This window comes from Bacillus rossius, chromosome 1 (assembly GCF_032445375.1).
Source record: "Bacillus rossius redtenbacheri isolate Brsri chromosome 1, Brsri_v3, whole genome shotgun sequence".
Taxonomy (NCBI): Eukaryota; Metazoa; Arthropoda; class Insecta; order Phasmatodea; family Bacillidae; genus Bacillus; species Bacillus rossius.
Window position 1 is genome coordinate 335,031,645 of NC_086330.1, and position 27,105 is coordinate 335,058,749.

Consider the following 27,105-nt stretch of genomic DNA (forward strand, 5'->3'; position numbering starts at 1 on the left):
ATATTATAACTTTGAAAAACCCACATCTATGATCATTTTTGCATAAATACGAGTTGTTCTTGTTGCAACTGTACTTGTTTCGAGATGATATTGAGTATTACTTACGAAAATTGGCGCATAATTTTAAATTTTAATTGATGTTTCATTCAAGCATTTAAATATTTTAAACCATAGAAAATATGATCGAATATTCAATAATTGGACTTTATTGTGTTATATTATACTTTTTAATGTGCGTAGTTAATACTTGAACGCTATTCAGGGAAAGGTCTGCAATTAACTTTAACTATTGGAAGTACTGGTACAACACAAAGCATAAAAATGTTCGGGTAAGAATCCGAACCCAGTATTACTGCGAACACTTATTTGTAGTGATACAGTTGTTTTCATGTAAATAAATATAAACTATTTGTAATATAACATTAATATTTCTGTTCCATTTACAAAAATTATTTACTGTGTAAACAATCTAAGCGCTCTCGCGAACTGAGCTGTCCGGCAGTCGGGGCGGAGAGAATTTGAATAACTTCCAGATACGTTATCTTACGGGGACCGTTACGTCCCTGGGCTAGTTGCGTGGCGTAACCGCCATAATTGCAGGTCGGTGCCACCGTTGGCCTAGTTTTATGTTTTCGAGAGTCTACAAGTTCACTTTTCCTATTGCGTAACAGGTTTCTTGAATCCAATTGTTTCGGCCAAAGCTTGACTAAAATAATGGGGCTCTTGTGATTGCGAAGAACGTCAGAAATACGTTTTTATTGGAAGAACCACTAAACTTTATATTTTCGGATCTGCGTTAGAATATCACTTAAGAAAAATTATAATATCTAAAGCGTACGTTACACGTATTTTACTATCGCTAAAACCAGTAAGAACATTTAAAATGTAGGACATTAAATTAATTACAGGTAATCATATTTTTTTTTGTTAAATGGTAAACATTTATGTCGAACTTCCATACGAAAAAAGTGCATTTTTAAGGCCAAGTTATTTAGCAAAATGTTGAGTATAGTCACTTTTGGTGATTTTTTTTGTGTACATAAGTTTATCTTACAAGCAATTGAACACGCGTGATGAAGTAAATAAATGTCTGTGTTCGCCGTGGGAAAAATTTAAATAACTCGCAATTATGAATTTTTACATTTGTTTACTGAAAATGCTGGTCTATTGTTTGATTTATCTCGTGATTCGGAACGTTTAACTGTAAGCGTTAACTTACGTTTCAAGCTCAAGTTACAGCTTCAACGAATGCTCTCCGTTTGATTGATTCGAACAGGTTCGCGTGATGGCACAGTTCGTCAAGCACCCTTTCACCCCTTCTGTCACTTCCGGGAGTGTTACGTCACTCTGGGCTCCTCCCATAGCAACGCCCCCCTCCCCCCTTCGCAACCGGCGCGGCTTTGCCCTGCGACATGTTCGACTCGCATCCGAGGTTCCTCCCATGGAGGTAGGAACTGTCAGGAGACGGCATGCTGCGACATAGTTCCAGTCTAATTGCCCAGGCTGAGACATATTTTTGTTCCCTTAGCAGGTTGCAATTCCAAAAATAAGTTTTGGATGCCGCAAGAAAATATAAACTTTTAATTTGATATAAACATATTCTTTCGGAATGTTGCAACATTATAAGAAACACCAAGATAGGTAGGATACAGACTTGTGATAAGACATAATACAATGAAAAAAATTTACTAACCAATGCACACACGCTTATTAGTACACAAATCGTAAAATGCAGCGTTTTGTAATGAATAGCAGATGATTAATATAAATTCCGATTTAGATAGTAGCTTTCATTGTATAGATACTACCAACGTAGCTACATTGCTTGTGAAAAGTACTGCATCAGCAATTATCAGACAAACAAACCAGCGAACAATTATTATTATTATTATTATTATTATTATTATTATTATTTTTAATTTGGTAGCCACTAATTTTGTGGTGTGGAATACCAGAAATATTGCATCTCTGGCTCAATTTCATAGGAGCGTTCTTTTATTATGAACCATTAACAATTTTTTTACACAGTTTGAATCTCTTCTACTAAGTAATTAGTCACGAAGTAGTTGAATTATCATAATAAAGCCAACCTTTTGGGTTTGAACCTCCCGCTTGATTTTTTTTTGCGAGAAATTATCACATGTAGTGAAAAAAAAAATGGTTTCAGTTTCCACTGTAAGAATCGTACTTAATATATCTCCCTACTTGTACTATGGTTGAAGTCACTTTTTAACCTCGACATTACCGTACTATCACCCCCAAAACATTGCGGAAATGGTGCTTGATAACGTCAGCTTATGTGTAGTAAGTATGAATGAGAATCTCCATCGTTAAACACGGTCACTTCCATAACACACAGTCATATAAAACTGCTTTCACAATGCAAACACTACACTTGAGCCAACGGTTTGGGCGTCTAGCTGACACGAGCTGGCGAGCAAACTGCTTCACCCAGTTACCATGTAATAGTGCTGACGTGGCCAGCGAAGATTATAAACCCAACCTTAGTCTGAGCTGCTTTTGAGACATACTTTAAACATGTTAAATTTTAAAATGCAGAAACCATACTCAAGTTACTATCTTTTTTATTTAGCGAAGAAATAATTTGATGATAAAAACGCTTGCAAAATCAATCATATAATTCATACAATACGAACTCCAAAGTATTTATCCCTTTTTAGCAAAACAAAGCAGTTGATTTGGTATCATTATAAAGATAATTTTGTTATTATTGAATTAAAAATAGTTTGAATGACAATAATTTATAATTGAATTATATTTAATTGATTTTATATATTACCTTTACAATTATAAAACTTTAGTTTGTCTGTTTCTTTGTTCGAGGTTGACGAAAAAACTACAGAACTCATTTTGATGTTAATTTTTGTCTTTTTAAAAGCTTATGATATGATTTAAACTGGTGTAAATGTTATCTCTCTACGGTGACGGGAGCCGGAGAAACAATCATAAAACAAATTTTTTTCACAATCAAATGCAACCAATATGAGGTGAGCTCCATATCTACCAACACCCACTTATACCAATACTACTACTACGTACCACATACACAATCTAATTTATTTATTCTATCACAATCAATAATATTTCAAGATTGATGATAACCTTTTTATTAAATGATGTAATTATTCCCACAGGGACAGACACTTGTTTGATTTAGTGTTAAATTGCTTGCTAAATGAAAGCAATGTTGTAAATAAGCTGATGTGAAATACGGCTCCGTGAAGCATCTACTATTCAGTACTCTACGCTCTAGCTGTTAACGCAAGTTTCACGTAGGTTCTGTTACGAAGCTACCTGTAGCGCAGGCGGTATTTCACGAGGATGAAGCCTGCTGACGTTACGCAAGGACTCCACGACAGTTGCACCACGCCCAGCCATTTGGCTGATTGCTTTAGTTCCACGCATGGTTCCGCAACAGACTTTGTCACATTCCCCATCGGCATGGACTGTCTGTCGGGTCTTCTGCTTGGACAGGAAGTTCTCCTTGGAACGAAGACATGGTCAAAAAACAATATCGGAGTCAACGCGGTGGACAAACTACATTTATATAAACCTGGTTGGATGTTGGTAACTCCTGCACGTTTTCCACGTATAAAAACATCATTTCAGGATGGCCGAGCTTTTCTCGTAAGAGGCGAGACTTCGTTTAAAATAACAAGACAGTAAGGAAGTTCAATGGAATTTTAATTCAGAACTTCCATGATAATGATATTTCGGTGGTGTAAACTTAGTTTGCCGGTGATTTTGCACAATAAAACATAATTCTAAAAATATAACGTAGGCTAAGCCAAATTTTCTATCGGACGCTATCACGTAGGTAATAATTTTTAAGCAATTTATTTAAAATAAATTTCGTTTATTTTCACACATCCATAATTTCTGTGATTATGAATGCCGCTAAAAAAATAATACTCTCTCCTATAAAACGAGGGAATTTGAAATACGTATGAGTTTTTTTCCCGCCGATCCTAGAATTCATCATGGATGTTAAAGGTTAGGGAGCTTGTTTGCAATCATTATCATTTTAATAATTGAAGTCAATATAATGACGACCCCCACCCACCTCCCTTTTGCACCTGGACGCCAAAACAATCTTTTTTTTTGGTACACTCTAATGACATTTAACGTCAATTCTTTTCTGATATGTTAAGATCTTTGTTAAAGAGTAATCACTTAATGATGGCTTTTTACGATTATTTATAGCGAGTTATGTTCAAGAAATCAGTATAAAAATCGACAATTATTGATCGTTAAATAGTACAGAATATCTTATGGCCTTTGGTACACGGAAGAAGTAGAGAAGCATAATGTGGCTAGACCACTGCTGCTAACGGATCAATAAGACAAAGAATACATTGTTTATTGCTTGATATTCTTGGATCGTCCACCCCTTTTTGACTTTTTTTTTTTATGCAAGACCAGGCACAGAAGTTAGACTTTGTCAGGCCAAGCGAAATATGTGTTGAATTTATTCATAAGACAGTGAGTTGACGTAAGTTATGAAGTCTTGCACTACAAATTAGTGAACTTTAAACGATACTTTAGCTGGCGGTATATTCAATATACTTCCTACCATCAAACCAAGGAAGGCAACTTTTATCTTTTACAAACACTGCGAGAATGTCACTTTTCTCTAAATAGAATAACGATTATTTCGCCGATATGCCTCGCAAGCGTAAATCTAATCTTCACGTAGCTCTAGCAAAGCTCGAGCTGCGAAAGTAGCTACAACCCAAGAATCAGAGGAGCAGACTTGAACCTGGCAGATTGTAGATGCGGAGCGTGACGCAGCTCAAAGAGCTGCAGAGATGCTTGAAGAATCCCGAAGACGACGTGTTTCAAATGCTGAACGGCAGACAGGACGGAGACATGCGTTTACAATGAGTAAATGGGAGTCGTTTTACGATGCCGCTTTTGATTATGACCCATTGATTGATTATAATAACCATCGATTAGTTCTCATAGGGAGAATGGGTGAAAAATGTATACATTGTGAAGCACTCCAGTGGAAAGAAGAAACAGTCTGTGTGTATGTGTGTGTGTTTCTGTGTTTGTGTGTGTTTCTGTGTTTGTGTCTGCGTGTGTTTCTGTGTGTGTATCTATTTGGTTGTTGGTATATATGGGACTGATGTACTGTGAAATCGTTTGACCGATAATCATGAAAGTTGGCACATCGAAGTGTTTTTTTTTGTAACTCGCCGCTAGATGGCGCTGCAACGCATCAACTTCTAAACCGTTCAACCAAGGGTAAACATAAAATAATAGGTCATAGACATACAAACAGTAATTGTGTGTCGTCTCTCTATGTCCACCACACTGTCATAATATAGCGCTATCCATTTTGCTCTAACTCGCGAACAATATATCACCCTGTGTTCAGCCCGGGCAACGCCGGGTACTGTAAGATAGTAAACCAATAATATTATTTTGGATTCATGTTCAAAGAAAGTGAACTCAGTGTCCGTAAATTTACGAAGAAAGCCGAGAAATTACGAAAGTCCTTGGATGATTTGTAACCAGCGTTCTCCGTAAATTAACGGTGATTTTTTTTTTTTGGCAGTGTACAACCACAGCACGTGTGTCTAGAAGGTTCTCGTCTCTTGACTACAGACTGTGATCCTCAAGTCTCGTCTCAGTAATCCAGGAAGGAACATTTCCCTTGGTCAGGGGAGGGGGGGGGGGGGGGGGGACGCCTGCTGCGCACGAGGTCATCTCCTTCACTCGTGCAGACCCGCTGCGGGTACGTGAAGGCTTTGAATATATATACTGTATAGAAGTCGCCAGCCCAGGTTAAAATTTCTAATACGGTTTGAGGTAGTTGGTTAATTCACCGCCGCAATCGCCACTATCTCTAGGGCATCGACTTGTGGTGGTCCCTAGCGGAGAAGTGTCGAACTCTTCAAACACCCCTTCCCCTTCCCGTTGAACGACCTTGAACTGCAGTGAATGATGGGTGGGGGGTGCGGGGAATGACAGTGGGCGACAGTGCTGCGCTCTAACGTGTAAATAACAACTAAGACGATACAGGGCGTTACGGCAGCGCACTGCAGCGGTGAAGTTCCCAAGCTGCTCATCATACGCTCCTGAAAAACGTAGAGTAAATCCTATCCACTCGCGACTTCTATCCAGTATATATATTCAAAGGTGAAGACGAGGTTGCCAGATCTCCGTCGGCGCAGTCGCCACGCGCAAGCCTTGCTCCAGGCACGCTTTTAGTATCCTTCCCTGGCACGCACATCATTATCGAATCTAACCTGACCAGTTTAGATACAGTACACTGATTTTTTTTTAGTACTTTTACAAAAGATTCCTTTGGAAACCTATTGCCAAGAAGTATTTTTTTAATACTACAAGAAATGCATTGTAACATCGTACAGCACATAGCTGCGGTTATTTTTGCATTTATGAAAAACTTGTCCCGAGATAATACTGAGTATTTCTAACGATAATTGCCGCATCATTTTATATTTTAATTGATGTTTAATTAACCATGGAAAATATAATCGAATATTTAATAATTAGACTATTTTGTTTTATTATCCTTATTAATGTGTGCAGTTAATACTGGGAAGATATTCAGGGAACAGTTTACAAATAACTTTAACTATTGGAGGTATTGGGAAAATAAGAACCCAGTATTACTGCGAACACTCCTTTGAAGTGATACTGGTGTTTTATGTACATGTACAAATTTACAAATATCTGTAATTTTACATGAATATTTCTGTTCAATTTACAAAAAAAAAAAATAAAGTGTACAGGTCCAACTACACATTTGATATCCTATATCTTTATATATATATTTCTTGTGTGCGTGTGTATGTCACTGAACTCCTCCTAGACGGCTGGACCGATTTTGATGAAATTTTGTGTGTGAGTTCACGGGGATTCGAGGATGGTTTAGATTCACAATTGGATATTTTATCTCGATTCTGAGTTAAGAAAAACTAAAAAAAAAACACGCTTTAAAAGCAAAAATTGCAACGCATTATTAGAAGCCATTAAGTCTTGCTATTGTAAGGCACTAAGTAGAGTAAGAAAAAAATAAAGATCCTGACAGTTTATAGCGTCGCCATATTTGTTTCAATTTTCAATACCCTTTTTGTATATTACAATTTAAATTGCAGAAAAAAAATCATGTTTCATAGCAACACAAATAGTGAGGATGGTTTAGATTCACAATTGGATATTTTATCTCGATTCTGAGTTAATAAAAACTAAAAAAACACGCTTTAAAAGCAAAAATTGCAACGCATTATTAGAAGCCATTAAGTTTTGCTATTGTAAGGAACTAAGTAGAGAGTAAGAAAAAAATAAAGATCCTGACAGTTTATAGTGTCGCCATATTTGTTTCAATTTTCAATACCCTTTTTGTATATTACAATTTAAATTGCAGAAAAAAATCATGTTTCATAGCCACACAAATAGTGAGTGTGTGTCATTTCTCTATGTCCACGAGGTCTCGCCGCGTCAATTTTCTCCTTGGAGCGAACCCGTCCGCTTAATTAAATAAACAGCTTTTATCGTTGAATGATTTCATGATTTATTTAATGAAAATATGCTCTCATAAAAAAATTAGTTAGATAGACATTCAATAGGTGTCTTTCTCTCACTCTCTCTCTCTCTCTCTCTCTGAAATGTATGTAGCTTGCTCGCGGGTCAGTAATGCAGACAATCTTTACATTCTAGCTCGAGACGGAAAAAACAGTAAATGTGGTTTACAAAGACATTTATGAAGTGTCTTCCCGTCATTATATTTGAAAGTAGAAACATATTTACTCAAAATTTAGGTAGTAACATATTTTTATTGCAGAGACTGAAATAGAGGTGAGAAAAATTATCATTTGTGAACATAAGAAAACCACTACAACTGTATCAACTGTTATGTTATAATGTTTAAATTTCTAAATGGTGCAAGATAATACAAAATTCCATGCGGAAAAAGTCGTGGGCAACAGATACGTATAGTTATAGGTGTGGGGCTATGCATGCTGATTTCTCATATACTGCATGGATGCGAACATGTAAGAATAATCTATCTATCTTACTATAATCAAACAGTACTTTTTCTGTCTGTCTGTACGCGATTTTGATGAAATTTTGTGTGTGAGTTCACGGGGATTCGAGGATGGTTTAGATTCACAATTGGATATTTTATCTCGATTCTGAGTTAAGAAAAACTAAAAATACACGCTTTAAAAGCAAAAAAACTAAGCATTGTTGATAATTAGCCTCCATGGCAACGGGCTTTTGCATTGTTGTTGCCTTCTGCGTAACCATGGGAAAGGTTTTTGGTAACGGCAGTGGCGTGCCCAAGAGGAGGGGTATGTATAATGAGAAGATACAAAATGTCCAGCGTAGAAATACTTACCGCCATATCCATATCTCACAAAAAGTACATTTGGGCAGGACAATGTCTGTCGGGTTCGCTAGAAAGATATATAGAGAGATAGAGATATAAATAGAAAGATAGAGAGAGTTATAGAGATATACATAGAGAGATAGAGAATTAGAGAGATGCTTAGTATATGTTTAAAAAATTACAAAAAAAAAATTGATTGAGGCATTGCAACGCATGCCGGGCATTATCTAGTACATATATATATACACATACATACATACATACATACATACACACACACACACAATGTTTTATCATAATAACTAGCCTACTCAATTTTTTTCCATCAAATATAATCAGTATTCTGGAACAGTACTTTATTACCCTTGTTTTCATTTATTATTTTTGTTTTGTTTTGATATTCATGTTATTAACCGTCTAGTTGCTGTTCCAGTTACTGTATCTGTATTTGTGTCATCTTTATGTTTGTCTGTTTGTCTATTAGTATGTATTTTGTGCCTAATCTAAAAAAAAGTTTTCAAAACTGTTGGCCAGCCTATAATAAATAAATAAACAAACACAACTGCACACAGTTGAACCAGTTTTCTAGCACTGTGATTTCAGTGTGTGTATATATCTCTATTGACCTCACTTAGTAAGATGTTCAGCTCAAGGTTAAAAAAGAAAACAAAAAAAAATTCTCCGTAGGTCTGTGCGAATATCAGTTTTATAGTCCGAACCGACACAGAACAAACCGCAGTTTCGTGTATTTTTTTTTGTAAATAGAACCTCCAATAGTTAAAGTTATTTGTAAATCGTTCCATGAATATCTTTTCAGGACACATGATAAAGAACGATAAAACAAAATAAAGTGAAATTATCTAATATTAGATTATATTATCTATAGTTTTATAAAAAATATATGCTTGAATGAAACATCAATTATGAGTAAATTTTCGTAAGAAAAACTCAGTATTATTTCGAAAAACGTATTTCATAAATGAAAATCATAGCTAGGTGTTGTACAAAATTACAACATCTTTCTTTTAGTACAACAAAGTATTTTTTTGGCAACTGGTTTTCAAGTGTAGTGTGTGCTGCAGCGTTATGGAGTTGCAGTGATGAAGTTGCGAGCGGTAGTTAGTGAATGATTGGCACTGTCGTCTCGTCTTCAAAACCCGGCGTTTACCTATTTTTAACCGGGTTTATTATATCTCCAATAAAAAGAGTGGCCACACTCCGTGTTTTATTCTGGGTCTGGGCAGCCGGCCACGGCAAGCACCGAGTGGCTACATACACAGCTGAAATTCTACAGTGCACACTGTAAAATTGCTCTATTTGCGACAGCAAAGGTTTTCTTTAAATACAGTACCCATCAAAAATTCAGGACCATTACGTCGTCAGAGATTTGGTGAAATCTTTTGTAATATTTTTTTCTCTCCCAAAAGTAGCCATTAACACATATTTACAAATTTTCATTATTAAAATATTTTGAATATTATGAAATTATAAAATGTTACAGAATTAAAAAAAAAAGGATTTTTCATGCATTATATAATTTAGGAAACATGTAGACATATTCTATATCAGTGATGTATACATTTCAAATTAGGCCTACATTTGTAATATTGTTACGACCGCAGACAGGACCGCGACACGCGCCAGGTTCGGAGCTGGTTGGCGGCCCTGCCAGGCCACTGGTGTCTCTTGCCGTGCCACGGGCGGTACACTGACGTAAGGCATGCCACGGGTGCTTGGCCGGATTACAAGGGTCGTCGGTACCCTTCTCCCAACCTCAGCTCCCCGCGCATGTCCTGCCTCGGCGCTGTTATCTGTCGCTGAGCGGCCTTGGGGATTCCGCGGGCCGCCGCGTAAAGTGGCGTGAGCGAGCTGTCGGGTCGGCCCGGGATGACGCGGCTCTTCACTGCTGCACTCGTTGGTTCGAGAAGGGCGCCACAGTACCGGAGTTCGACTGGATCGCGAGAGTGCGGCGACTGAGTGGCGCGATACTCTCTCTCTCTCTCTCTGTGTGTGTGTGTGTGTGTGTGTGTGTGTGTGTGTGTGTGTGTGTGTGTGTGTGTGTGTGTGTGTGTGTGTGTGTGTGTGTGTGTGTGTGTGTGTGTGTGTGTGTGTGTGTGTGTGTGTGTGTGTGTGTGTGTGTGTGGACAGGCGCGAGGTAAGGGGCGAACCACTGTTGAGTCTAGCTCCAGTGAGGAGTGCGAACTGCGGAACTTGACAGACATTGAGTTGGTTGAGGATAAACATTTTTAAGAGCCAGTGATTTGTGATCGGACTTTAAGTTCAATTATTTACTTTTAATGTAAATATTAGTAATTAATAAAACTGTAATAAAACGTAATTGGGCTATCCCTTACGAACCCATTTCTTCCCATATTATAAATCGTAACAATATTTATTATATAACAATTAAAAAAATAGAAGAAAAATAGGTTTTATCTATTAACAGTTATTTATAAATTAACATTTGAAGAAAATAAGTCTTAAATTTGCCAAAATTGGGGAGAAAAATATTTTTCCACATACAAACTGCGTCAGTGAGAGAAAGTTTTTCAGTTTATGTCAATTTCTTTCAAGCACGAGACAGTGCATCAGACACCATCTCACTGGTTGACTTTGTAAAAAAATACATACATATTTTTAATTTATGCAAATTTACAGTTAAGTTTTCTTTCAAAGTCAATTTCAAAATTATTTAAAAAACTTGTTTGGAATATTTTATTTCTTTCTTTGTTTTAATCTTTTAACACATATCGAGAGGTAATGTAAAATACATATATACCACTTATTAACTAGACCTTTATTGTTTCTACATATTTTTCCACATAATAAATAGTACCAAAGTTCTACTTTTCTAAAACCTTTAAATATCATATCTTGTAAACTAGTAACCCAACTTCATTAATTAAAATTTATAAAGTATATATTTTGGTGGCAACTGTGAAAAAAAGTATTCAGATGATTACACAAAATGTGTGAAGACAGGAATGTTTCATACAAATTTAGTAATGGTCCTAAACTTTTGATGAGTACTGAAAAGATGTTTTTGCTTGACATGAAAGTTTTGAGTGAAATGTCATTAAAATAGTGAAATAGTGGAACATCGTTCTTAATGATAAAGTTAGAAGTACTATTGCTATGAGATAAATTTGTGTTTCCAGAAAACTTAGGTAACCTCAAAGAGATGTTAATGTAAAAAAAAACCACATAAAAGGAAAATTTACTAAACATTATGATAATGTCGTTGATTAAATGTTAAAATGATTTAAACTGAACAGGACATTGTTTTTATTTATTTATTTTTTGTTTGCCAGCAATGAAATGTTTTCACAGCGCCAACTTGGGTAGATTCGTCTCACGATTGGCCAGAACTCAAATACGTCTATCTTCGCGCTGCTTCTACTATTGGATCATAGTCAAGACCTGGAGGATTCTGGGCCAATGAGAAACCCTCAACTCAATAAGTGGGTTCCTGATCATGTAGACTACCCAGTCGAGACGTCTCAACAAGTCAGCAGCCAATGAACTGACGACATTTTCTCGAACAGGTGGAGTCCATTCTAGAGGTCACTCAATCGGAGATTTTTCCAGTCCATACTCTTTGGTATTCATCCAGATAGATTCCTATGAAAACCAATGGTGATTTCCCATTCAACTTCAATTTAAAAAAAAAGTTGTTGCTTAAATGATTTCTCCGACGAAGATAACATACGCGAAATGAGGACGCAGAGAGGTAAAGTGAGAACAGAAGCATGGAAAGAGAATGTTTAGTAACAGTCTATATCTATAGCAAGCCCTGAACGTAGCGTAAAACATATTTGAGATTACATTTCAGACAATAACTCACAGTAAACATTTTTAAGCGTTTTACAAGAAAAAAAAAATATTCCAAAATATTTTGTCGTAATGCTATAAGTAATATATTGTAAGTGCATTTTCAAACATGTTACTGTGGGGCATTCACAATGACTCCGATTTTATTTATTTATTATAATTTTGGAGACAAGAGTAAATGCTTGTTTCAACAAACAATTATTTTTATACAGAATGTTTAGAAATTCGTGATACATACGTTAAGGGTGATAGAATTCAAATAGACGAGCACTAATCACTATACAATGTGTATCACTATATCTAAAAGATTCGGCTCCGAATGTATCGTTAGTAAACCTTAGATTCCGGAACACACCGAGTTAACTTAGATGTTAGTAAAAAAAATAGCTCTTACCCTTTTATTTTTGTCCTGCCAGAAGTACGAGTAACTTTAAAGTTGAGAGAGGGATGAGAGAGAGAGAGAGATAGAGAGAGAGAGAGAGAATTAAAGGCAAAGGACCTGTGTACCTAGTTCCGACCCGTTAGTTCAAACGGTATGGAAATTACAGAATGTAATGTAAATCTCCCTAGAAACGCGCCCCAATTGCGTCGATTCCATCCCCAAGGTCTTTGGAGGGAATAGGGTTCGAAATATTCATGAGGACAAGCGAGGATGGTGAAAGGCATCGAATCAAATTTCACGTCATCCCTTTCCCTTTCTCACATCGTTATATATTTTCCCCCATCCGGCGAGAATATTGTTTCTGCGTCTAAAATATGCTTCTCGATTAGTAAACAATATGTAGAGCCACGATTACACCACAGAATTTATTTTTCCATTCCAGGCTGAACTCAACTTGCCTGTATATAACCACGCTTTTCTAAAGGTGCTCATTGGTAGATAACAAGGTCGCACCCTTTGGTGGATCACACTTGGTTGGGTAACCTCTCCTTGTTTATAACTGCGTGTCAAGAGAACTGCAGTCCAATCATCAACGTGAAGCATATGTATATGTACTTCGAGTCTACTCTGATACCCAATGAATTCGCGAAATAATCGTGGATTCAACCAATATTACACAAGTCCTTTAAAATAGACTTGATGTTCCTCTAAGTATTTTGACGAATGCGTCCTGCCCATTGGTTGTTCGACTACAGAACTGGAATGCTCGTGTGTCCTAATAGGTCCAGTGTCCTTTAGAAAAAAACCTAGGTCCAATCGGAGGAGTGGCATACATGTATTTGAAATATTTACCTATCGACAAATGAATTCCCGAATATCTCAGTTTTCAAACTAAGAACTCGTGAGTCAGGAGTTAAACGCTATTAAGTCATATTTAGACTCAATGACTTTACCGGCCAGTTTAAACTGTGAACCTTCGAGATTACTACTAAAAAAATCCGTTTGTTGGGTATCTGACGAAAAATCGGAAAGATGAGCTTAATTTGATTTTAGAATGTGACTAAGACTATATTACACATCAGCGAAAACTTCTTGATTTTAGACGCTGTATAAAACTTTAAAATACACAAATAATGTGCTTATCAAGCAAGACGTATTACACCTTTTTCGCAGTCTTCGTGCTTCTCGGAAACGCTGTGAAATGCATCTCACGTATTAAAAAAGAAACAATCCTGTGTTATGCTCAACCTTGAAACAAAATTTCTTTTCGTCTTTTTATCGTACCGACAGAAATTACTGCACAGCAACAAAGACAATTACAGCTTGTGATCCAAGGACATCTGGGAGCGGCCAGGCGAAAATATTCTACAGCTGAGCGAGGATTACCTAGAGGAGAGATAATTCAGCCAGTTATTACAGACCAGATTGAAGTAGGCATACACTGTAAACTTTTTTCTAAATGTTTTTTTTAACAAATATGCCCAAATGAATTTGTGAAATGTTGTCTAAAATATTTGTATTTTGTTTTTGAAGAATTTCAAAGAGGCAATTAAACTGAAAACGGGTTTCAATGTAGCGAAAATTAAAAAAAAAGAGAAATACTGTGTATTGTTTTTAAACCTTACCTTTCAACTCCACTACCCACAGGGACAACATTGGTTTAGAGGTCAAGGTCACCTGCCTCCCAACGAGGGAAATCCGGTTTCGATTACCGGCGGAGTTGAAATTTGATATCTCGTGAGTGATGGGAAACGTGGCGGACGTTGCCGTGAGCACGTGAATTATGTCGGGGTACTCCCGCCCCCCCTCTTCCAAATGCATTCCGCCAGGTCTCCATCCAGTTCACATCAACCCTCGTGTCTTTAACTTCCTCGATACGACGGTCATTCACATATTTCCTTCCGTGTAGATTCTTGCACTTCACTCCATGATTCGCCCAATGAGTAAATTGCATCTTTATGAGGTTAAATTATTTTCTTTTAGATTTTGACAACGGTTTGATCACTTGATAGGTCCTCAAGCAAATTTGTCGACAGTCTTTGCCGGTAATGGTATTTCTGGTTAGCTAGAATGATACGCATACTCGGTTAATCTTGGCTCTACTGTACGCCAATTACGAAAATATTACTGTCAGTAGGATAGCTAGGAATGAATTTTGGCACCATAAAAGGTGAACACAGGTCACTGTGCAGCGGTTACATGATAGACTACGTTCATTATAATCAGGCAATGACAGCTCAAAGAATCTCGCAGTGCGAAAAATTAAGTTATACAAAAAAAGGACGCATAAAAACGTGAGCTAGTGTTTCAGCACTCGCCAGAGATGTGTAACATCTAACCTCGGTAACACACAAAAATAATGTGTTCTTATGTTGTAAATACACTTAACTCGGACACGAAATTTAAAGTCTCTGCATTTCTGAGCGTGAATCACAAGTATTTTATGCAACCGCAGCTAGAATTCGCTGCCGGAGCAACTACGGCGACTATTGGATAATTTTATTGTTTTATTTAACAATATAATAATGGCACCGATAATAGAGAAAAAAATCTAAAAAAAAAAAATGATTGAAAATGAGTTTATTATAATACTGCGCATCTTGTTAAACATTTTAAACAGTTAATACTGTAAGGTTTCTCATTGACATTGCGAACTTTGGTTAGCGCCAACCGCCACAGATGGCAGTACCTACTGTGGTTACATATTTCCGCTCCATGAGACATCCATTTCATTCACGATATTACTCATAACTAGAGACCCGGAAAATTCGCGGGTTCAATGACCTCCAGGATAGACTCCAATATCCTCTACACACTCGGGCAAATGCCAACTGTTCATTGGCGGCTGACTTGTGAGTCGTCTCGACTGGGTGGCCTGTGATTCGACACTTCTATGAGTGAGGGTCTCTAATTGGCCCTCAGTCCTCCAGATTAACAGTGAACCAATGACAGAAGCCGCACTAAGGTATAATTATTTGAATTTTAGCATAACACGAAATGAACCCGCGAATTTTCCGGGTCTCTACTCATAACCAATGCCGTATACCGAGAGCTAAAATGTTGCACATAAAAAATTACCAAGGCCAAGATATATATATATATATATATATATATATATATATATATATATATATATATGTTAACGCACAGGGCGAATTGCGCGGATGACTTTAAGAATTATTTACATTGTATTAAATAAGACTAAGTTCACTTATCGGCTTCATACGTATCAGATGTCAGCAATGCCAGCAATGCCAACGGATATGGGCGAGAGGGCAAGTAATGGATGGTTGACTCAAATAAAATGAAATAAACCCAATTCGTGCGATTAGGGCCGCGCGCGCGTCGACGACCGGTGTGCGTCTGCTTTCAGCTGGAAGTGACTGTACCTTCGGGTTACCGCCACAGGAACAAAAGAAGCCCTCGAAGCTTTGGGCTCCAGCGCTCGCTAACGGGATTGTTACCCAACAAGGTTACTCCCCACCCCTGACCGCGCCTGGTTCAGTCAGAGCACCACTCTAGGTTTCTTCACGCTCAGACGGGACACCGCAAACAAGCGTAAACGAACGGATAGCCTACAGTTCACAGGGATGAAAGCCACAACCACAACCCGAACAGTTCCGAAGTTTACCGAAGTAAATTTTAGGTGAGGTCAGTGTAATAAATAAAAAATTTTTTTTTGACGTGACGTCAAATAAATCGTTGAACGCCGGCTGCACGCACGAAAAAGTGTCCCGTTACGCTGTGTCCCGTTACGCTCATTGTACGCTTGCGCCGCATCTATCTCTCTTCCACTCGATTGGAACAACCATCGATTTGACTTTTTCGAGGCACATTAAACTTGAAACACTCCCATTCGTTTCATACTTTTCCTATCATCGTCCTATCCTTAACAGAATAACACAGATTGGAAGAAGTTAAATTGCTAACACGTATAAAAGTTATAGTTAAAATAATGTATTCGTTAAAGTAATAAACATATTTGAATTAATGAGTGCAAATAAAAGTAAATTTATTTATTAAATTGTAAATTTCATTTCACTCCTTCTTTGTATCAATACAAAATAATGATAATTCAATAAAAATGATTCAATTTTATTCATAAAAGTATGCAATCATTTCATCAATGTTTTGTTATGACGTTGTCACGTTTAACTATCGTCAGTAAACCGACTTTACAGACCACCAATTCTTTTTTCTGGGAGAGTAAGTTCATTACGTTACGTAATCGTAACCATAATGAAAGGTTGGTTAGGTCAGGTTAGCGTTATTTAAAATCCTCTATGACCGTAAATTCTATAAAAAAAATTATTTTGCACGATTACGAACACAGCGAATACCATGGAGGCATAAGTCTATGGAATGAGTGTCTGTTCTGGGAAGCCATTCTGTTTAGTAACTGGCTTGTAAAAAAACCGTAGCTATATAAAACCTAATTCCAGAACTTAGTTAAATAGCTTGAAGGCAGAATCGTAGAAGTGCTACCATAAAGTGAGTAATATTTTAACAAAGATGTCAACAACAAATCAGCAGGGAATTACCATTAAACTCCATCATAACAAAAAAAAGTGTTTTTTTTTATCCAGTCGGGAGAGTGGGGTGCGGGGGTCGTTCTCAATTTGACTTGAACCACCAACTTAACAAAAACGGCACACATCCATTTGAGGATATAGGGATTTTTTGGTAGGGATGGGAAAATTGGGGTGGAGGGCGGGGGTGAAAGGATAAAATAACATTTGAACACACGTATTCAAAAACTTTCATTACCATTGTCACTAACACCTTGACACATGGGCCTACAAAAGTAGCCGTAGGCAACGCGGCTTCTCCCACAGTCTAACCTGCAGTTGTTGTTAACATGTCACCTTGCATCGCCAAAATAACATACTGACTGACTGATATTTTCCAAAAAATTTTCTCGACCTAGTGTAGAGGGGAGAGGGAGGAAAATTACATCTCCCAACACCCCCTTTCCCCATGCGGCAGCCACTGATCACACCTACGACGTAACTTCGTACCTCCAAGGCGAACACACTTTTTTTTTAATACAATGAATTTTATCTTTCATGAACATTAAAAGAGGAAAACTCAAATTTAACGATCACGTCTGAACTTGCTGGGCGGTCGGAAAAGGAAAGACCAATCAGATAAAAGGCCGACAGCTTCCGCAGTCGCGCACCGCCAATGAACGTGAGAATATAGGTTATGCTCCAGCGGCTGAAAGTTGCGCGAGGCTGTGCGAGATCGCGGACCCTCAGAGCAGCGCTCTCGGAAGAAACACGAGAAGATGAATGGACCTGGTTCGCCACGGTCGAGCACTCCAGGCACGCGCGCGCTGGGATGGTTCCTTAACTCCGCGCCGCTGTGACGGTTGCTCTCCGAAGTTTCCTTTGATTAGTGATGTCTTGATTCGTGCCCCTCTGACGGACCTCCTGTCGACGAGACTTTAAGCGAAAGTGAATAAGTTAGTAAATAAATTTAAAAAAAAATTCACAAGGCGTTATCGAACAAACGTCCGGGGTTTTCATCAGCCACGCCCTTCTAATGGATCGTCAAGCGGCGACCCAGTTCTAAAGGCTAAAGGAGATGGTGTGCCTCACACGCTTTAAATATCGTGTTCCACAGCGTCCACACCCCATAAAAGAGTGCGAAATAAAATATTTCAATTTTTTTAATGTCAAAACAAAGACAAAATAAATCTAATTCAACAAAAAAACCTGACTCGGGATCCAAATGGTTCGGACCCCATTATGGTCTTAATAGTGACGCCATTTTGAGCCTCTATACGTGACAAAATACCTAGGGCCCTAATTTTACATTTTTAGTATTAATTACTCATTTCAGGACGAGGATTAAAAAAAACAATAGTTATATTTACGTTCTCATTGACAGTATTTCAACACTTTAAGAAGTACTTTTTTTTTGCAAATTAATAATTTCGAGTTTTAAACAGTGTCCCTTACATCTTATATTAATTGTATTATATGTATAACATTTTATAATTTCTGTTTTATTCTTTGGCTTGGTCTAAATATGGTATGAAGTTTACGATTCAAGCAGTATGTGATCATAAAAATATATATATTTTTTACAATGCATATCAAATATGAAACATATAATTATTTTAAAATTTATTTCGTGTAGAATTAACAGTAATCTCGAACTTTGGAAAACTTTCTTTATTGCATGCAGTCAGTGTAGGAGCCAAGCGTACCGTAGCTTCATTCCAACATATAAAAATGGAAATGATTTAAGTCTCGTAGACATTTTTCAAGACTTGTAAATTTTATCCGTGTGCTCATATTTTTTTCCTGCGAGACTTCTGTCGTTTTCTCTGTTTGCTTCTAGTTTTATTTGAGACATCAATCCTCCGAGGAATTTTATTATTGAGATATATTGAGAAGCAGTCATTTGGTTCATTATTCAGTCGATTACTATGTCTTAAAAAAAAGCTGAGAAACACTATCATGCAAGACGAATACATACTCTAGCGAAGCCCTCATTTTCTTGCGACCATGAGTGAGCATCCCGCATCCCGCATCCCGCATCCCACACAAACACACACAAACACATATTCAGCACAACATGTGGGGATATCTGTTGGCAAGAATCGGAACTATTTACAAAATGTTTCTTGCATGAGATGAATTAACTTTTACTGACGACATATTTGAATGTGCACATATAAGAGCTATAATATTAAGAAAAATTTTTGAAAGTGAGAGTGCTCAACCTTGGATGGATAATTTTCTGTTTCAATTATGGAAGAAAATTTGAAGATATATTAAGAACAGTCAGCGCTTAGTTCCAAAAGTATCAGTAGTGGCATCGTCACTATATATGTGTGGGTACTGTCGCATTTCGTTCACTATGCTCGATGTCATGAGAAAAGCAATTGTGCAAAGAGCCCTTTGCAGAAAATGCTAAATTTTAACAAGCTTTCAGCTGGACGAAGTGACAAAAAAAAAAAACACAAATCCCTGCGGAGGTATACTATTTTCGTTTGATGAGAAAAAAAAAATACTGCGTTTGTGCTGAATGTTGTGCAATTGGTATAAATCATCACACTTGGACATCTGCATCGCCTACATTTAAAGCTAGTGAGATGTTGACGAGTTTCCTAAGATGAGACATGAAGGCATTGATTGACCTTCCTACAGAATTTGCTGGTGAATTTTCTGTTACTCAGGTTGAAGGATTAAATAATGTTACGAACGCAAGCAGGGCCGCGGCGCACGCCAGGTTCGGAGCTGGCTGGCGGCCCCGCACGGCCACTGACGTCACGTGGCCGCTACTGACGTCAGACATGCCACGAGCGCCTGGCGGATTAGGGGGTCGTCACTACCCCCTCCAACCTCTCCGCTCATAGCGCGGTGCTCAGCCTCGGCGCCCTTACCAGGCACCTGGCAGCAATTGGGAATCCCGCGGGCCATCGCGCGAGCTGCCGATACCCTTCTCGACGCTTCCGGCGTCGGGTCGGCGCGGAATGACGCGACTGGCCCCAGTCGCACTCGTGACTTCTGGAAGGGCGCGAGGTTCTATATAAGACCGGGACGCCAGCCTCCGCGGCAGTCTGGGCGACAGTCGGGGCGAGAGAATTTCTGGTGATAGTTGGGTAGCGAGAGTGCCGCGGGTTCCGGCGAAAGTCCCGAGCGAAGTTCCGAGCGAAATTCCGAGCGAAGCGTCGAGCGGATCCTTGGCGAAAGGAAATGCGACGGCGGCGACGGAGTGTGGCGACGGAGTCCAGCGACGGAGGTCCACGAGGAGTGCTGCGGCGAGAGTTGGGCCAGAGGTGCGGCCCAGCGAGGTGTGCGTTGTGTAAAAACCAAAGAGAGACTGGGAAATAAACATTTTTAAGTGTAATTGATTAGTAGGCTTAAGTAAGATTATTTATTAGTGTTGTAAATATTAGCAGTCAATAAAACTGTGCAATAAAATCATTAATTGGGCTATCCATTTACAAACACCGTAGTTTTTTTTCCACAACGATTATATTTAATAATCGTAACAATAATAATACTGGAAACCACTACAACCAAAGCTGTACAGAAAATGATAAAAATATAGAATAATTTTAAGCTGGCAAGACAGAAGATGTTGGTGATGTCCTGAGACCAAAAATGTGGAAACGAATTGATAAAATTAATGGCAATGACCTTTTCATGGTAATGCTGCTGATAGCAACGATGGTGATGGTGACTTTTGAGGCTTGCGATGAAATCGAAGACTGTAGAGAATTCATGAATATTGTCAGTAAAGGTGTAAAGAAGCTGGAAGCAACAACATAAGAGACATATTACAGATTAAGGGACGATCCAAATGGATTAGTTGACAGGCTATGCTTCTCTATGTGTAGGAGACTATTTTTGCACATATGAAATATCTTCCATACTTGAAGTCCTGAGCTAGCGGGATTTATAGAATAAAACTTCAGTTTGTTTTGATCTAACATTTTTTTAAAAAATTAATAAAAAAATTTCTAATAGAATAATTACTTCTATTTAATAACATTCTTACATACCTACATTAAATTTTTTGGTGCCTAAAGAGCCCATGGAGTAAGTACATGAAATGTTAGTATACCTGGTTCTTCGAGTTAACATGTATAATTTACAATTTTAATTCAATGTTGCAAAAGTCAATGTTCGAAAAATGAAAAAGGAGCCAGATCCTTTCGTATCCTGCCAATATTATAGTACCAATCGTATCATATAGTATATTGCCGATAGTATTCTACCGTATTCTGCCAATCGTATTGTATCGTAGGTTATCCGACCGAGTAGAATGTGTAAAGTCAAGTCTGTATTACGGATTGAAGATTTAATAGTTAAAAACCTCTTGGTATTTTAGTACGTAAGTGTAAAACGGTATTTTAAGGAATTCTTGGTTCTGTCTGTTTGAATAGGTCATGGCGCTTGTTTGAAGGGCTTTTAAAGTACCTATAGAAAAAGAAGGTTTAACGGTTCGGTGTTGTTTGGTATATATGCATGTAGTACTGATAAGGTGCGCCGAATATGGTCTCTATGTAGGCATATTGATACCAAGTAACATATTTGTTCATTCCGGCAGTTATCTTGAATAGTACCTATCCGTGTTCTTAGTAATGAGTATCTATGCACTCGTTAAAAAGTAATGAAGAAAAAAATACTTAATAAATAATCTTATTATTATTTACTTTTAGCACTGACAAAGGATCGAATCAAGAACGGAAATCAATCTAATTTAAAAAAATATATATAATTTTTTTTAATGATTTTATGAATTTTTCAGAAATTATAGGTTAATAATTAAGTTTTTCAATATGGTGGACAATATAACATTGGTTACTTACTGGAGGCTGGTAGATGGGAAATTTAAGCCTCTTTTTAGAGAAATTTCGTCATATTTATTAAATGAAGTTTTTTTGGAGCTAAAATACTTTTTTTTTGCATCGAACGGGGATCAAAACAAGAACAGGAATCGATCGACTCAATCATTATATTAATAGGTAATATATATTTTTTACAGTTTTTGGAATTCTTTCCGAATTTTTAGGTAAAAAATTACAAATTTTCATAATGGTGGCCAAAATGACCAACAACATGTGAATGCTAAGACAGCTGACGATCTGGTTATTGCACTTTTGCCCCATAGTTGGTAAAAACTAAATCAAGATGTCGGTATAAAAATCTAGAGGATGAAAACAAAATGGAGGACCCAATATGGCCATGATGACGTCATACTGGTTGGGGTTATATCTGCCGTGATATTGGTGATTGTGGGTGGGGGGGGGGGGGAGGGGGTCAGTATGGTGTTAGCCTCCACTAAGGAAAGACCCGTCGCTATTTTTGGTCTAGCCGGGTACGACCCTAGAACATCAAAGTTCGCGATGTTAGTGCGTTTTTTAAATTAGAACTGTAATTAATTAATTTTTTAGTAAATATTGTAGTATTTTCCGAATTTGTTATAATTACGAATTTTCCACATGGTGGATGTGACGCGATAATTAAAAATTGCGGAAAGTTCTAGAATCCAAGATGGCGGGTAGTTCTAGTAAACAAAATAGCGGACTTGACGTCATAATTCAATATGGCTGAATACAAGATTGCGGCTTGGGTCAAGGTCAAAGTCAAGGTGAGGTCAGCCAAGATGGCCACCGCAACGTCGCAATCGAAATGGCAGTCGGCACCGGCACCACACTCCCGACTCCAGCCGCAGGAGGAACATTCATATACTACTAGCAGGTTTTTCCGCAATGTTTTGGGCGTCACAGTATGGCGATGTTAGAAATGTGAAGCCTCGTTCGCACGGCACGTGACCCGCCCCAGTCGACAGCAGGAGCGAACAAAGATTTCTTTTTTTTTTTTTTTTAATTGGGGAGGAGAATAGAACCTCTTGGCATACTGTCTGCTTTAAATTCTTTAATTTTTTGTTATAATGTTAGATTTATTATTATTTTTTATTTTTAGGCATTCAGGAGGTAACCACCAGCTCCAATTTAGAGAGTATTTTTTAATGCTTGAATTAACTCTGATGGGAAAAATATTAATATAATTTATATGAAACCTTAAAATTTACCTACACAATAGGCGCTGCTCACGTTTACAGTTATGGCAACGGTACCGTTTACACATATAATTTTTTTTTTTATTTGCGAGGTTAAAAATTATTTTTACATTAAATAATACGGAGGGTAACTGTGTCCCCGAGCCTTACACGTCCAAGCATTCCCTGACATTTCACGGAAAAGGTCGAGCCAACTCTGTCTTTGCGATCCGACGGCGCAAGCTAAACGGGCCCGCGCCTTCCAGAGCACACATACGGCGTGCAGAGAGCTTCAGATGAAACCACGCAATTTGAAAACTGCTTGGCATATCAGGGCGGTGGATTTGCTTGGCTTCTGGGTTAGTAGGCAACTGCTCCCTGATGATGGGCGACTGCAACGTCGACCGAAACGTCGGTGATTATCTTCGCCTTCGACGCGGCTACAACCCAGAAGCCAAGCAACTCCAGACGATGGACGCGAAAGCTTGCGATCTTTAGGTACTAATATCACAGCGGCGTCTGATTATGAAACGCATTCAAGAATACTCCAAGGGCGTTAGAGTAGTCCTGTTTCCGTATTTCTTGTATTTTTCGGGTTGAAACGCGTGTTTTCAGATTTTTTATTAATATTACATGAAACGCACGGTAAAGGTTTTTTGTAAGCACCCAAGGGCCTTGCATGGATTACACCTTTAACTTAATTTCTACGCCATATACTGTAATGTTTACCGCTCAAATTTCATAGTTGTCCTATGCACGACGAAAAGACTGAGCGCCACTTCAGAGGCGATACCGCGCTAGAAACACCAGCTGGCTTCGCACTAATCATTCCTCCTCACCAACACGGATACATAACTGACTAGACATGGCTCTTTAATGCCTAATTTATAAACTAAGCAAGAAGCGCAATAACCAAAGAAACAATAGACGCAAAAAGATTTTCAACGAAAAATGTTTTCAAATCATTGTTTATAAACTACGCAACATAGCCGCGCCCAACTTTCAACTTCTTGCGTATCGGCTTCCGTTTCCGCCTTCCATATTTGAAACGAAGTGTTCCGAAAACTGTTAAAGACCAAGACATTATGTACGTGCATGAAAGACCACATGCCACATGCTGCTTTTATTATATACATGAAGTTTTACCTCGTTAAATTTTCGCACAGTGAAAGAAAATCATACCTTTAAATCAAATTATTGCAAGCTTCATTATGTTTGAATGATGAACAAGAATGATTAAAAAGGCCTGGAAAAGAAATTAATTTTCTACTGTCTTACAATTTTTAAGTTGTAGGGTTGGTGACGTTTTGCGACTTCCGTGCTTTTTAAACCACGGTGATTTTCTTGTATTGGTTGCGTGTTGCGTTCTATTGCAGTTTATTAACTTCCGCCTTAAGGCACGTTCTACAATGGCACGGAAACGGACACGGATCCCATAAACGGAGACGGATCTAACGTAACATTGCACTATCGCGTCTGCTGCTTCCACAATGCACGAAAATGTAACAAATGACAACCAATTGAGATTGCATTTCAAGGTTATGAAATATTATATATATAGAGCTATTAGTTGTACGGAGCAACGTAAACGGAAGAGCTCAGCATCGCCGAGCTAATACGACTACGTGCTATTGTAGAAACTCTGTTCCATGAGATTCATCTCCGTTTCCGTTCCATTGTAGAACGGGTTTTAACAGAGGCTCGAGGCTCTATCTAGCTGGAGCGCAGCTCGTACCTGCTCGTATGTGGCTCGCCAACAGCAGCGTAGCGCAAACCAGAGTCACGGATGAAACTGCCGACATCTTGCGCACGAAGTCCGCTCTCCGCCGGCCTTGTTGGCTGTTAACAACAAACAACAGACGCCGCGCGCGAGCTGTTCTCTCTCTTTCTCTCTCCCCCTCTTTCTTTCTTTCTCTCTCTCTCTCACTGCTATGTCGGTCAGCGGGGCGGTAAGCCCGAGATCCACATACTCCCAGTCAGTCCCCGAATGTATCCGAAGTTCACCGCTCGCTCGTGCAACTTAGTGGTTGGAATAAAATATTTTAACCGTTTAAGAGTCGTTTAAATGTCGCTGACCTAACCCAACTAATTCTTAACTTTAGGTACGATCACCTAGACTTCAGAAAACATATCCTTTTAGGGAAAAAGAAACATAGAACAATTTATGCGAGAATTTATTTGTGAAACAGACCTAACTTAACCTAACTTTTACAACAGCAAGAAAAAAATCCGGAACTGCACGAACGCGAATTTTTCGTGCGTCTCACTCGGGTTCAGTGAATCTTCCTCCAGCTGGGCGGGCGGGAGAATTGGAACAGCTCCGCGCACGCGCAGTGTCGGCTCTGCCAACTGTCAAACGCGGCCTCGTCCCGCCATACGGGCGCCTTCCTTTCCCCTCTGCCATTTCAAACCGAACCTTCAAGAAAAGAACGTGCGGCCGCATCCACGCGCTGCCAACTGCCAGCTCGCCGCAGAAATGAATTCCCGTATTCCCGCTCCCCTCCAAACGTCTTCTATTTCCGTTTACCGCTCTGCAGTCTGTGCGATCTAAACTGTGTGCTTTTTGTTTTGTTTCTTTTTTTGACCTTTAGGCCTCGACTGCAGTTTAGACGGACGCGTGCAAAAAAAAATCACAATGCAGGACTTTCGGGCACGAGTCCAAACTTTTACCAGGCACAGTTCGCGCGGTGAATGGATTTAAAAAAAACGAAACAGCGTCAAATGAATGTAGCTAGGACGGTCAAGTGTCTAGTAGTTTTTATCTTCGGCATTGGGACATAAAATATTCTTCTAGTTAGAATTTAAACTTCAAACTTCCGTGCCGTTACACTGACGCCAAAACTTCAAAAGCAACGAGCAAGAGCTAACATAGTTTAACAAAATAAAAATAACTCTTAATTGAATAATAAAATTGATTGAAAATAACAAACTCAGTATAAAATAATTATTTAAGTATTAAAAGTTTAAAACGTTCCTTGTCCAGGTAATGGATCGGCAGGTTACATGGCGCCTGTGCTCTACCAACATAAACAAACCAATATCCCGTCGTGTAGTTTCTTTGCCATAATAAAATTACGTTTTCATGGAAACAACTAAAATAAATGTAGAATGCCGAAAATGAACTTGTCAACAGAGTAGTAAAGACCTATACGTAGCTTGCATACAGATCATTATGTAAAAAGTATCAAGTATTTATATTATTTAATTTGGCAAAATGTAGGCAAAAAAAATTCTACCAGTTTAAAAGTGTTTAACGTGAATCTACAGGATGTTTCAAAACCTAACGTCACACCGAAAACAGCTGAGAAACAAAAACAAGAAATCAAAAATCGTCATAGTGTTAGAGTTAAATTTTAAATCCCCATCCTGCACTAAATTATTATGTACTGGCAAAAATATTATTTATAAGACTTGTGCGGCAAAAAATCGTTAGTCGGGTAGGTTTGACTAGTCATTCTGTAAAAAATACTGTCTTACTTAGCAAGTTACTAGCCATAATTCCAAATAATTTGCTAAGTTATCACGGTAATTTATTTTCAGTATAACTAGTGAAATATACCCTAGTTTTTTTGCCGCGTAAGTTTACAAATATTTTTTTCTTAAAATTATAGAATTTTAATTTTACTAAATCATTGTTCTGAATAGTAGAGTTATATAAAATTATTTTGCAATAACTTTTAGTCCCAGTATCTAATAATTTGGTTCAAGTTTGGGATTAAAATTTTTTTCTAAAATGCCTAAAACTCAATAAATATGACACACTATGATTTTTTTTTTAAATTAATGACAGTAACTAATTTGTATACAAACTGTTCTTGGCTTGAGTGCTGGGTCATTTTGTATTATAATGACCTGAAACCGCCTGCACCACCTTCAAAAGTTCACGTGTATTGAACGTCCAATTTAGTATAGGCACGGAAATTTCTCACCACACCCGGATTCGTTTTATCATTTGTTACTTTACGTAAATCCTAACACTATCATT

The 27,105-nt window shown here is 38.1% G+C and overlaps 1 protein-coding gene across 1 annotated transcript in view; it reads right to left on the reverse strand.

Moving 5' to 3' along the window:
* LOC134528081 (uncharacterized) overlaps positions 1-25,121 on the reverse strand; it is a 36,596-nt gene extending 11,475 nt beyond the window's left edge. Inside the window, exon 1 of the mRNA XM_063361331.1 lies at positions 24,856-25,121. Within this exon, the coding sequence (XP_063217401.1) occupies positions 24,856-24,922 (67 nt within the window). The 5' untranslated portion in view covers positions 24,923-25,121. The remainder of the gene's footprint in view (positions 1-24,855) is intronic.
* Between the last annotated feature and the right edge of the window lie 1,984 nt (positions 25,122-27,105).